This window comes from Mus musculus, chromosome 15 (genome assembly GCF_000001635.26).
Source record: "Mus musculus strain C57BL/6J chromosome 15, GRCm38.p6 C57BL/6J".
NCBI lineage: Eukaryota > Metazoa > Chordata > Mammalia > Rodentia > Muridae > Mus > Mus musculus.
Window position 1 is genome coordinate 48,242,047 of NC_000081.6, and position 15,063 is coordinate 48,257,109.

At 33.2% G+C, this 15,063-nt stretch overlaps 1 protein-coding gene across 10 annotated transcripts in view; it reads right to left on the reverse strand.

Annotated features, from left to right (window-relative positions):
- Csmd3 (CUB and Sushi multiple domains 3) overlaps window positions 1–15,063 on the reverse strand; it is a 1,211,921-nt gene that overhangs the window by 661,409 nt on the left and 535,449 nt on the right. For 9 of the 10 annotated variants that reach the window (XR_001781523.2, XR_003951374.1, NM_001081391.2 and 6 more), the window contains one exon: window positions 13,479–13,603. Coding sequence is in view for 8 of the 10 variants with exons in the window: in NM_001081391.2 (NP_001074860.2) it covers window positions 13,479–13,603 (125 nt within the window). In the remaining 2 variants the exon portion in view is untranslated. Of the gene's footprint in view, window positions 1–12,925; window positions 13,390–13,478; window positions 13,604–15,063 lie in introns of those variants that run through there. The other variant, XM_006520912.3, reaches the window with a different exon arrangement.

The window sequence follows — 15,063 nt, forward strand, 5'->3', positions numbered from 1 at the left end:
GAACTTTTGTAATAAATGTAGCAATGATGTTGGCAATAAAACAGACATTTTGATCGATGGAACTGAATTGAAAATTAAGACATTGGTCAACATCACTTTTCAAATTTGATTTATGATTTTTTTAAAAAGTCAGATATACACACTGGATAAAATCGACCTCTTCAATCAATGGTGTTGGTCAACTTCAATGGCTGCATGTAGAAATATGGCAATAGATCCTTACTGATCATACTGCATAAAATTAATCCAAATGGATAAAAAAACATCAACATAATGCCAACGTTTAATCTCATTTCTACGAGACATTATTTTTCAACAGAGCTCTGTTAGCCCAGAAATTAAGGACAGAAGTTAATAAATGGGAACTCAGGAAACTGAAATATCCATGTACAGAAAGCAAGAGTGTTTCAGAATTTTAGTTTTAACTGAAATAAATGGAATGTCTCTATCACATCCCTTCCCTTAGGGCTTGGAAACCCCTGTGAAGGAGAAGACAGAACAATTTAAGATCAGGCAGTGATGGAGGACACCAAGGAAACAAGACCTTCTAAACACATCAGGCCCAACATACATATGAATTCCCCGAGACTTTGGCAGGTTGCACAGGACCTGCACAGGTATGCACCAGACTGGGTCCTCACACTGAGAAAATGGACACATCCTTCTGTTCTTAACCCAGAAGGTAACTTCAATTGATAATCACTCAAAAGTGAAAGAGCAAACCTCCCATGAATATCCTACAAACATGGCCTAACAAAGTACAATCAGACTGACCACCAGACCTTATATCATGGCTTGTTTGTTTTTGTTGTTGTTGTTTATTTGTTTTTCAAAGAAAAACTGAGGCAGAGTTGATCTGGAAGAGAGGTGAGATGGGGGAGTTTGGGGAAGTAGTACGGAGGTAGGGGAAAACTGTGGTCAGGATGTAATGTATGAGAGAATAATAAAAGTTTTAAACATAAGTAAAATGGAATGAGAAGAAACCATTGCAAAATATGTGATAAAGGTTTAATAACCACAAATTTTAAGAGCTCAAACAACTCAATATTATTTGAAATTATCAATAACTTAAGGCTCAGAATACAAAAGAATATTTCTATAATAGTCATTGAAATAGTCAACATCTGTATTTCAAATTATCAAAATTGTTTTTAAAGTACCTTACTGCTCCTGATAGTTTATGTCTTTAAAATATTACTACATCTATATGGTGTTTTCTTGTCATCCTCTATTAACCTCCACATTAACCACAATTAATTATAACTTTAACACTCAGCCTAGGTGCTTCCTCCTGCAGAAATGATTCTCTACCATTTCTAACAAATACCCATGTACTTAGTATAATTTGTGTCAAATACCCTTGAACCAGTATACTGGTTGTATCAAATATATGTTTGGACCATAAGTGATATGGTTCAAAGGTAGAATGCATGGTTAATGTGTACAATAATATTCAATGAACTCCAATTATCAAAATTTATTAAGAACTAAAATAATTCCTTGCTCCTTTTAAATCCTACTATTGATAATAAATTCTCTGTAAACAGGACCTTTGTCATTTTAGATCCTTCTTTTCCTATGCCTACTATGCAGCCTTTTATTGGATATAATAACATTTGAAAAAAAAGGTTTTAAGATCTTTCTACTAGAATAATAACCAGTTGTGTCAAAAAGCAAAGGAAATTATCTTATGTTCCCAAGATAAAACCTAATATTTGCATTTATACATGGGTTGATTATTCTAATTTTTCTGTGACCAAATTCCAGCCAGAAACAACTAGAAGGAAAGAAGTACATTTTGGTTAACATGTATAAAGTCTATCATAGCGGAAAGTATGGCAATCTGACTTGGTTCTCAGTACATGGTGTCTGTTGCATAAGGGCCCATCCCTACAACCTTAAATATGCCAGCTTGGCTTCATGCCCAAAAGGTTCCACAACCTCCCTAAACAGTTCACCATCTGAGGACCAATACTAAAAATCATGAACTTCTACAGGCATGTCCCTTTCACCACAATAGAACATAAGGGCATTTGCAGTCAATTCATCCATCCTTCTATGTCTCTCTCCCTTTCACCAACATCTCTCTGATGCTCATGTGACCAAAGTCAATGTTTCTTAACTTGACATATTTCCATATCTTTCTACCTCTTCTTGAATTCTAGGCAAAGTGGTTATGTGTCTGTTTTGAAACCACATTCATGATACGTGGTAAGTTTTACACTTCTGTTACTGCTATTTTTTATAATTAATCCCATTGTAATCCACATCTCTGATTCCCATGAAGATGAAAACTCATCTTTTCTCTCTTTTAATTAGAATTAATTTGCACCTAAATATCAGTGTTGCTGAAACAAATTGATTGTTTTTAAAATAAGGCAATATATAGTAATAACTAAGAGATAAAATGACTAAGTATTATTTTCATGGCTCCTCGAATTTACTTTTGGAAGGTTAATGGAGCCATTCTCTTTTTGTCTGTTTTGAAATGGCTGCATAACTTAAATATTGACAGTATAATCATGCCTTACTTGTTTTACCGATGCTCTCCCATTGTTTCATTCTGAATGTAGCGTATTTTCAATAAGATTGTAAATTACTCAAGGGCATGAATTGTTCAATTTGAGTCTGCAATTCAGGCATTGAATCTAGTACAGTGGTAAACAAAAGATTTATTGTCTTATTCTAGTATCAGTGACTGTGTTTACTCTACACCAGTTACTGCATGCTGACCGACTGCTCACTACGTACTTTCACAAAACTAGAAGTCTAGGAAAGCCCCAGAACATTCTTCATTCCTTAGCACAAGAAAAGGCCCAAAAGTGAAATAAATTCTATGAAAAACAAGTGTTTGTAAAAATTCCAATTCCAGAAAGTTAAAAATTTACCTTTTCTCAATAATGCGTTTACCTATTCCTGTTCTCTTATCTATGTTTTCTCAGGTTTTTAGGCTTTTACATTTCCTATATTCTTGTGTGTGTGTGTGTGTGTGTGTGTGCTTATAAACCTTCAAAGCACTATATATTCTAGAATACAGAATATATTCAATTTCTTTTGCTTTAAACACAAAGAGCTCTAAAGTTATATTTTTCAAATAATGGAGAAGGTAATTAATGGCAGGCTTGTTTCACACCTTGAGATCTTCCACCTTCTTATGTCTTCAAAAAAGTAGAAAAGTAATTGATTCTCTCTTGGTGTTTCCTACTAATTAATAGCATGTTCACTCAACAAACCCAAAGATTAATGTATTGCTTACCATAGAGTTTTGAATTATATCAAAGAAGCACTACAAAGAAAAGATGTCATTTCAATGTTAAAACTCAAATTTCCTGTACATAGTTTGCTAGCATTTTATTGTTCCTTCTCAGATTAACACACACACACAAATTGGGGACTATGAATTTAATGATGACTGGGGAAGAGCATGTGTGGGGGTTTCAATGGAAGAAAGAAAAGTAAAAAAATGTTGCAATTATATTATCATCTCAAAATAAAAGTTATAATATATTACAATTCAGAATATTGCAGTTCTAGATAAATTAACAACTGTTTAGATAAATTATTAACTGTTTCTAAACATTTCTAAAACTATTTCTAAAAGCCTGTGATACCTATGAATGTCCTCAGTTGTATTTCTACAGGTTTTAATACATTTTATTTTGATTCCACTAAACTTTAAACCTTAACCGTTTAAAACTTGTGTTTGTTAAACATTAAAAAGAAATTTTTTTTATATATTGTTTCTTACTCCAATTCTCTTGGAATTCATATTAAACCAATCTTCTGGTTCTGCAGCTCTCTACCCTATGAAATGGATTTCTTTTTGGAGTTGACTAAAAATATTATATAAGTGAAATTGATCAAATTCAGAGAAAAACAAACCTCCGGGTGATCAAAGCTAACACCTACATTCCAACTGCTATCACTAGGTGCCATGGAATATCTCTGAAGAGGAAATGAGAATAACATAAGAGCCGGGTCACTACTAATCTTCAACAATCAAATGTCTTTTGTTCATGACAGGGATACTCCAACCATGAAATTTCAGCAAATAATCACCTAAGCAAGATCTGAACAGTGCCTTCATCAGCAGACAAGCCACTGAGAGTGGGGAAATCTCAGAAGACCCTATTCCTAGATGAAGAGAACAATCAATGCTACTGAAAGAGTAGGAATAAGTCTTCTGTGGTGGCTAGCTCCCTAAAGGTTATACAGTACAACTGAAGAAGCTCTAAGTGCACACACACACACACACACACACACACACACACACACACACACACCAATGCTGTCACACACCAATGCAGTCACACAGGCATGCATATATGTGCAAACTCATGCAGGCACACACATACAAATATGTACACACAAAGCACATACACATGCATACAGACATGCACACAGACATACACACACAAAGACACAGTCACACAGAGACACAAACACACGTGCACACACACACACAGAAACACAAACACACAGATATATGCACAAACACAACGAGCAATAATAAAGAAACTTAATTGGGTTCATTGATAAATGCAAGTATATACATATGATGTATATTTTATACACTGCATGTATATAAAATATTCATAAGTAAAAAGTAAGAGGCCATGAATTTTAGTGGAAGTTGGGCAGAGCAGAAGAAGAGTTGAAGGGATGAGAGGAAGAGGGAATTATGTAAATATATTAATGATATATAAAACTCTCAAAATTGTAAAAATGTTCATTATTTAAAAATTTTAAATCTATAATTATTACTAGCATGTTCCAAGCTCAGAGTATAACCTTAGTGTTTTTCTTTACACATTCAAAACTACATATAAGGCAAGATTGTCTTGACAAGTAAAGATACAAAACTATATTAATTCTGAAATTAAGTCATAATTTTGTGATAAATGAGTTACAAAATATTCATACAATATAAATTAAGACTGGTTACGTTGAATCACAACAAAAAGTTTAAAACAAAATAAATGTGATATTTGTCTGATTTAAAAACAAATATATATCACAATACCAAGGAATACTAAAATACTCTCTGATAAATAGTTTATAACACATTTCAAATGTATTATTGCCTCTGTGATTCAAGAACTGAGACAGAGACCTGCGTTGAGAACTTAAGAAAGACTTTTTAAGTAATGATAATCATATTGAGTATAAGAGTCCAGAACATTAACACATGATGATGAAAATATTTGGAATTCATCACAGGAAGAAGCCATGGTGATCACTTTCTGTATCTACCTTAATTATTTATAAATTAACAAACTGGAGTTAAGAAAGGAAAAGCAAATAAACAAGGTCATGCTTTCAAAAGGTAATTGACTTGGAAATAGAAAGTTTTGTATTGATCATTACTGAAATCTCTCCATATACCAAATTAGAACTACTTAGTTTAGTTTATATATTTTCTAATAATTTATTAACATAGCAAAGAATCCTCATATGAAAAAATGTACTGAAATGTAAGATATATTTGGGTAATCCAAAGTTTAAATTAATAGTGATATGTAAGAAATTGACAAGTGCACCACAATTTACATCTATCAAGTAGTATGTGAAACAAAACTGACTTTTTGACAGTGCATTGTGAACTGTATTTGTTGATTAAATTATATGTTAAAACTCAAACTACTGCTTTTAGAAGGAAAGAACAACCGGTAAGAAACAAATGTGTGATAAACTTTCATATCTACACCATCTGTCTATCTCCTTTACCATATGTCACTCTATTAGTTGCTAATATCATCCTTATTATGCATCTTTTCAACTGTAACAATATTCTATGAAATGATGATAGCATGGATAATGGCTACAGAAAAACACCTGCTTTGTGTGTATCTGGTTGATAAACTTCAGATGGTTCTGCATTGCTCTTGGTCAATTTTTAAAATTGTATTTCCCAATAAGCATTCTACTGGGTCAACTCCTCATGCTTACAATGAACATATTTCTAATTTCTCAAATTACTTAATATAATTTAACAAAATTTATAACAATATTGAGTAAGTGCTTTTTTAATGTCTGCAATTAGCACTGAAATTTTACATAATGGTCAGTGGGTCAAGCATTACAAATACAAACAGAGTGCAAGCGATCAAAACATACAGTGTCTTAAGGACTCCACAGCTGATCATAGATACTGGTTTTATCAGCAATTTTCATGCAGTTCTCATTTGTGTATGAAGAGATTAGTTAAACTTTGCTTGGGTATTTTTGTTGAATCTGATACAAATGGATCAATAAACCTCATTGATGACTAAAGCAGTTTCATTTAAACTCTAAGCACTTTAGAAATGTGTGTCTGTGTGTGCAGTGTGCATGTGTGTGTGTGTGTGTGTGTGTGTGTGTGTGTGTGTGTGTGTGTGCGCGCGCGCACGTGCGCATGCACACATGCTTGTGAGTATGTGTTTGTCCACCTATCTGTCTGTGTGCTTGTGGGGTTAAGGTGGTAAATATACTATAGTATATGCTTGAAGGTCATAGAATAAGGGTGTGAAATGTGACAGATGAAAAGATTATGGATAGTTGGCTTTACTATTTAATGACAGATCAGCCATAAATAAATAAAAAAAACTGAAGCAGTAATTGTCTTCTATGAAATGTACACAGAGTTAAATAAATAAATGTAGACATGAATCCTGGGTGATTTTGGTAGTCAGAAGATTGGCAACCTCTAGTAGAAGGAGGATTTTCACAGCTTGATGTCTTACAGAACTTTTCTGCAGAATTTCAGTTTGGGTATAACTGTTTTAATGACATAATAGTGATATCATAGGACCCTTTTAAGTGGACAGTGTATTAACATCTAAAAAACATTCATTCTGAATGTGACGTGAAATAATTTATAGAATTGAATACAGCATTTTTTTTAAATTTCCAATACAAAAGAGAATCAGTTTCTTTGCACACTGAACTTAATTGCTACATGTTGCTATATTGTATGTAGTCCAAATGGAAAACCTTGAACTTGTTACAGTAGTATGATGATAGAACACTCATAGTCAGGAGGCTTCCATACAAACTTTACATAGATCTATAATATAATTTTGTTATCTCTATTTACTCCCTATATATTTACAAAATTTACAAAAGTAAAATAGTCATCTTTCTCCACCTCATGCCCTAGAGCTGTTACTCACATTGTGAATTTTATTATGGTATATTTCCCATTTTTAAAATGACTTACATAATATTTTTGCCTGGTTAACATACAATATTATTTCAATCTTTCTCAAATAAAATTGCAAATCATTGTCCCTGGTATTTTAACATAGTCTACTGCGTATTTCTTAGATTTGTGAGTATGATTTGCCATTAATGCAAAATAATAGTAATTTCTATATTCTGTATCACATATAGCATAGAATTTACCATAATCACTCATGCTTAGTGTTGAATAAAATGATTAATAAATTAATAACTTAATGGATAGATAATTTATGGAAAGATTGGATATAGTAATTAAGAAGTGGTATTGTGGTTTGTAAGTCAACACACAGGACTTCTGCTTTCCCTTGACGTTTTTGTCCTGTCTTCTCTGAGCCACCCACCTCCTCCACTATTCTCACAAGTGCATAACACTGTATTGTAAAACTCAAAACTCTTGGCTATTTGGAGCCACCCAATGAATACTGATTTGGCACACCAAAATAATTTGTTCAGGGTACTATTATGAAATTTGTTAAATGTTTTAAAATTAATAGTATTACAGTTCTCCCCACAATTATCACTTATTAAATATGCAGAAATCACAAATAAGTATGCCAATCATTGTAAAAGCTGATAATATGCATAAGCTTCATTTTGTGGATCCACTGTATATTCAAATAAAACAGTTTTTTCATAATTTTAAAAAAGCAAATACTTTATATATATGTATACCTAATTTAGAAAATGATATTTAATTTTGCACAGTTATGTTAATTATTACTATCTTTTAGTAATAATTTAGTTTATAATTTGCCATTTTCCATGTGAAATTATGTCCCTTTAAAAATAACAATTTCCTGATTGCTCAACCATACAATTTGAGGACAGCAACTATATTAATGATTTCTCAAAGGCACAGTACACTAATAGTGCTATTTACGGCACTCTCTAGAACAAAAGCATATTTATTCTGTCCAAGCACCCATGAGACTTGAGAACAGCTCTTCATTCAGACGCACAGTGGATAGTCATTTTAAAACTTCAATTACTATGTCAGCAGGTTCTCTCCATTACTATTCCCAGAACCAAGGCAAGTGGTTTCTAGTAGCAACTAATGGCTTATAAGCCATACACATGTGTGCCTTGCAAGAAATAAGCAGGTAAATCTTTGTACATATGGTAAAGATTTGCAGAAATAAGGTAAGTTACAATGGAATAGTAGCAATAGATGACTTTTGAATACATACGTTTTTTATATGTCCCAGTCGACAATGGTAGAATACATATTCCTAAAGATATATGTGATACTAGGATGTATGTTAGAATCCAAGAGAAGCAGAATTAACATTTAAAAAACACTCTGGACATTGCAATGAGTGCGCAACTGTAACATTTATGAAAAATGACAGAACAGGTAATTTCCGTCTTAGAACAATCTTTAATCAACATGGTTCATCCAGTTTTATGAAAGAAATATCTTGAATAAAAGAAAAAGGTTTATCATCCTGTTTTGCTTTATACATAGATCTTAAATTCCATAATTTGGTGCTAACTCCGTGTGTTTGCTTTTGTTCCCATGTGAACATTAATATAATTTGCTGGATTAAATCAAGCCTTTTAACATTGTTTTTTATGAAAAATGTACATAGGAAGATTAGGAAACTTTAGGATACTTGAAACACATAACTTACAAGCCATAATAATTTTTTATAGCTGTAATTTAATCTTGAGTGTTGGCCAGCACAGAATACTGATAGATCCCATGAAACAGGATATTCTGTATTTGTTTCACAAAGTGCTTTAACATGTCTTAGGATTTAATGCTTTTTTGGTGTCCTTGTTGTATGCATATGTTAAAACAACATTCTGTGTATGCTTGTATGATGGTTGTATACATGAAAGTCAATATATCTGTATGTTTGGCAACTATAATACTTTACACAGTAGAGTATCATTTTTGTTTAAAAATTAACACACTGTTATGTGAAAACACTTATTTAGTCTTATCTAACTTTTATTACAGTTTTAAGATAGAATATCATATAGCCTAAGTTGGCTTAGATCTTCCCAGTTAGCTGACAATGATTTTGAACTATTCACCACCTTGCCCCTACCACCTAAATGATTGGACTATGAATATATATCTTTGTACCTAGAAGTATGTTGTGGTTTACATATCTTTGTCCCATGGGAAGTGGCACTATTATGAGGAGTGGCTTATAAGAAGAAGTATTGCATTGTTAGAAAAAGTGTGTCACTATGGAGGTGGGGTTTTGAGGTCTCTATGCTTCAAGTCTACCCAGCATGGAATGCTACTTACCTCTTGGCAGCCCATGGATTACAGTCTCTTCTCTGTTGCTTTTGTTTTTGTTTGTTTGTTTGTTTGGTTGGTTGGTTTTGTTTTTCCAAGATGTCGGGCATAAACAAGTTTGATGCTGGTTCCTTTTTTTTTTTTTTTTTAAGATTTACTTATTCATTTAATTTATATTAAATGAATGTTGCTGTCTTCAGACACACCAGAAGAGGGCATCTGATCCCATTACAGATCGTTGTGAGGCACCACGTGGTTACTGGGACTTGATCTCAGGACCTCTAGAAGAGCAGTCAGTGCTCTTAACTGCTGAGCCATTTCTCCAGCCCTTTAATCAAGTATAGAAATCTTGGCTCCTCCAGTACCATGTATGCCTGGATGCTACAATGCTTCCTTCTGTGACAGTGATAAACTAAATAAACCTCTGAAACTGTAAGTCAGTCCAAGTTAAATGTAGTAATTTATAAGACTTGTGTTGGTTATGGTTTCTCTTCACAGCAATGGAAACTCTATGATGTATTTAACTCTTGATGGCTGTCTCTTGTGTGACTATGCCGGGGCCTGGCAAACACAGAAATGGATGCTCACAGTCAGCTATTGGATGGAACACAGGGCCCCCAATGGAGGAGCTAGAGAAAGTACCCAAGGAGCTGAAGGGATCTGCAATCCTATAGGTGGAACAACAATATGAACTAACCAATACCTCCCCCCCCGCCCCCAGATATCATGTCTCTAGCTGCATAGAATCAGAAGATGGCCTAGTCAGCCATCAGTGAAAAGAAAGGCCCATTGGTCCTGCAAACCTTAGATGCCTCAGTACAGGGGGACGCCAGGGCCAAGAAGTGGGAGTGGGAGGGTGGGGGAGTGGGTGGGGAAGCGTGTGGGGGACTTTTACGATAGCATTGGAAATGTAAATGAAATAAATACCCAATTAAAAAATCTGAACAATAAGTTCAAAATATAGAATAGTTGTTGTAGTATTTTTAGCAAAAATAAACTCATTTGTCATTCAACCAAAAAAAGTCTATAATTTTCATTGTACTAATAAAGTACTTTTAGTGTTATTATATTACATACCATCTTATAAAACTTTAAAATAAAAATGATAAGAGGAATTAAATCAATACGGGTCCAAAATTACCAAGTGAGTACAGTGCACTACTTTGTGTTTTATATTTTTTTCTTTGTGTTTCCCTTTTTGATGCTCTGAAATCTGGCTTTTCCTCCCCGTCTTATAAGAATCCTCTAAACAAAACGTTGCAGTCATTTAAGATTTGGAAAGCTGCATTGCTCTCAGCCTTATGCTTTTCACTTCTAAAATGGAGATGGTAATGTCTCCATCAAGTTTTTTTTGGAGAAGCAAATGAGACAAAGTATATGCAGTTGTTAACATAATGCCTGGCACATAGTGAATGCTAAAAATAGCAGTGACAATGTTGTAGTAACTGTGGATTCCCTCCCACATAACTCCATTTTCAGCTCCTTCATATTTATTAACAACACAAGATTGTTCTATTCATATACACTTGAATATCATTTTTAATCCTTTCTTATTACATTTTACTTCTATATCTAGCCAATCCTGAAATATCTTTTCTCTTTATAGTACCTAGTACATATGCCCCTTCTCTATTCTGACATCTTTCTCATTATATCTAAGAAGAATCCCCTGGGTGTGGTGACTTAAAAAAGGCTCCCAGTAAGAACTAAAAAGTTACAACTGATATGCTAAGAAATGCAGAAATGTAGCAATTATAAGTAATCACAGATACACAATCAAGCAATAGAAATGGAAAAGGTGAATTCAAAATAGAGCTTCATAAAGGTTTGTAGCTCATACTTATAAACACTTGCAACTGCCAAATTAGAGGGATCAACACAAGGGATTAATATATCAATGAGAGTGTAGCCTGGTGTAAATAAGTTTGAGGTCAGTTGGGTATATATATAGCAAGACCTTGTCTCAAAAGTAAAAGTTTATAATAAAGAGTGCTTGTATAATTTTGTAAGAATTTTTTATTTGAAGAAATGTAGTGGGTGTGGGAGCTAGGACAAAAGAGGAGGGGTGGAGTGTGGGTAGAACAGTTTTTCAGTTAGCAGTCAGGTTTTAAAAAGAGGAAAAGGAACAAGCAAACCAGATGGCAAAGAGGCAGTCAGAAGGTAGGGAGAGTGTTCGACAATATAGAAGCTAAAAAAAGAGATAACATTGTGTAATGATATTCAGACCTTGTCTTCAATGAAATCATAGTTATTTTGATGCTCTGTTAAAACACAGGACCTAGTGTTTGAGTTTGAGAAGTAGGTTTTATTTCTATGTGCATAAACTCTAAGTACTTGCTATATGTGAATATGCTCATCCTTGTGGTGTGGTTCTTGCAAGCATTGTGGTTTATATCGAAGTATATCAGTCCATTAGTTTCAGTGTCTAAAACTTATGGTATGGATTCTATAAGCCAACTGTATGAGCTATCAGAATGTACTGTGTTACACCATAAGAGGTCACTGGAGTCTGAAAACAATTGTAATAAACGTACTTTAATGCATATGAGCTTACCTCTGAAATGATGAAGTATTCTAATCTGGCTACTTTGGCTTCACTTCATTTATTCTCTAGATATTAAAGACCACTTTTCCTTCAAAATATTTTTCATATATATATATATATATATATATATATATGTGTGTGTGTGTGTGTGTGTGTGTGTGTGTGTGTAGCATGTTTATATATGTATATGTTATAACACACAAAGATTTGTTAATAGTGTCAATTAAATTTTCAACCATAATTTGATAAAAATAGAAAAGGAAGTGCCCTTTCATTTTACAGAAATAATTTATTTGAAGAATTATGTTAGAAGTTGGAGTAAGAACAAAGATAAACACATATAAGCACACAGTCACATAAACACACACACACACACACACAGAGAGAGAGAGAGAGAGAGAGAGAGAGAGAGAGAGAGAGAGAGAGAGAGAGAGACCTGGAGAGAAAGGAGAATGAGGATATACTTTGTGATAACTAGTAATGTATAAATTGTAACCAATTATTACTTGGCTTTAGGTTAAATTCAGTTAAACTGAGTTTTTATTCCCAGTGATAGCCCTCACCACTATAAAGTGATAAGTTCTACAAGTGAAGTTGGAATTTGGTTTAAAATATCCATTTCACTTACATAGCAAAAGTAATTGAAGTATTTACAAAGATGAAAGACAATTTCTAATGCTTGTTATTAAATGTGTTCAGATTCAGCTGTAATCTCTAGGATTATTAATTTGAAAACTCTTTAGATTAAAAACACAGTGGTCCCAAGCCTCTCTAAATTTGTTAAAAACACAAGGATAATGATAATTCAAAGAGTATATATTAAAGTTTATTTTTAATGCTGAGCAAATTAAAAAAAATAAGCATCACTGTATCTTCACAGAATATCCTATTATAATACTTTTCTTTACCTTTACATACAGGCCTGTGGTCACTCCAAGCAGCAAACATAAACACACACACACACACACACACAGAGAGAGAGAGAGAGAGAGAGAGAGAGAGAGAGAGAGAGAGAGAGAGAGAGAGAGAGAGAGAGAGACCTGGAGAGAAAGGAGAATGAGGATATACTTTGTGATAACTAGTAATGTATAAATTGTAAACAATTATTACTTGGCTTTAGGTTAAATTCAGTTAAACTGAGCTTTTATTCCCAGTGATAGCCCTCACCACTATAAAGTGATAAGTTCTACAAGTGAAGTTGGAATTTGGTTTAAAATATCCATTTCTAATGCTTGTTATTAAATGTGTTCAGATTCAGCTGTAATCTCTAGGATTATTAATTTGAAAACTCTTTAGATTAAAAACACAGTGGTCCCAAGCCTCTCTAAATTTGTTAAAAACACAAGGATAATGATAATTCAAAGAGTATATATTAAAGTTTATTTTTAATGCTGAGCAAATTAAAAAAAATAAGCATCACTGTATCTTCACAGAATATCCTATTATAATACTTTTCTTTACCTTTACATACAGGCCTGTGGTCACTCCAAGCAGCAAACACTTCAGCTATCCTTTGACAAGTAATGCTTTTTGCTCCCTGTAGGACATAATCTTCATCACAGGAGAACTGCACAGTGGATCCAAGGCTACAATTGACCAAACATAAGAAATATCTTTTAGAAAGACAGAATGTGGTGATAAGCTCTACATCTATAGACTCTATTCAATAGGCCAAATTTGTAATAAATTTTAAGAAATAAATGAAACATACAACATATATAGTTATGCATTAAAAGTAAAGATGAATCTTCTATAAATATGTTCATTGGCAAGAATGAAATCAGACATTTCTCCAAATTCTAAAAGTATAATTACCAAATGACCAATATTCCCTACCTGAGTGAATATGCAACCTACTTATAACTTAATATAGATATGGTTGCACATCTATTTATTGCTATACTATTCACAATAACAAGGAACTAGCATCAGCATGCATGAATAGAAAATTTCAAAATTGGCTCAAAAATGCATATGGCTAGACAAATACAATGTTCTCTCTTCTCTGTAGAACCAAGTTATAATGTATGTTTACATGTTGAAGAGTTTGGTTACATGTCACAAAATTAGATATTGTCTATGAATATACTTTAAAAAAACTGTATTCAAACAAATTATAAAATCTAATGGAAATAGATATTTTTCCTGATAGGTACTATATACCAAAGTCTAGTCAAAATCAGTTTAACAATTCAAATAGACCTTTAACTCCTATAGAAATATAAACAGTCATTAAAATTCTCCCAAGCTAAAAGAGCTCAGGGGTAGATGGTTTTACCATAGAATTCTACCATGTATTCAAAGAAGTGTTAAAGCCAATACTCCAGATCCAGGAAAGAGAATAGAAGGAGCATTGCCTAATGTATTTTATGAGGCTACAGTTGTCCTGATACATAAACCATATAAAGACTCAGTAAAGAAGGAATTATTGATTATTTTTTCTCATGGACATAGATATAAAAATACTCAATAAAATATTTTAAGATGGCCTAGTCGGCCATCAATGGGAAGAGAGGCCCCCTTGCTATTGCAAACTTTATATGCCCCAGTACAGGGGAATGCCAGGACCAAGAAGCGGGAGTGGGTGGGTAGGGGAGCAGGGTGGGGGGAGGGTATAGGGAACTTTCAGGATAGCATTTGAAATGTATATAAAGAAAATATCTAATAAAAAAGGAGAAGAATATGATTCCTTAAAAAAACTGCTTTAAAACAAAATCCAAGAACATATCTAAAAGATAATCTACCCTATCACACAACCTTCATCCCAATGATGCAGAGATGATAAAAAATATAAAAATTAATAAATGTATTCCACAATATAAAAAAAACTGAAAGGAAAGAACCACATAATCATTTCATTAGATACAGAAAAATCTTTAGATAAAATCTGATACCCTTCATGATAAATGTCTTGGAGAGGTTAGGGACACAAGGGACACACCTGCACATAATAATGGGAATTTATAACAAACTTATAGCTAACATTGAATTAAATGGAGACAAAGTCAAAGCAATTTAACTAAAGTCAAGAACAAGACGAAGCTGT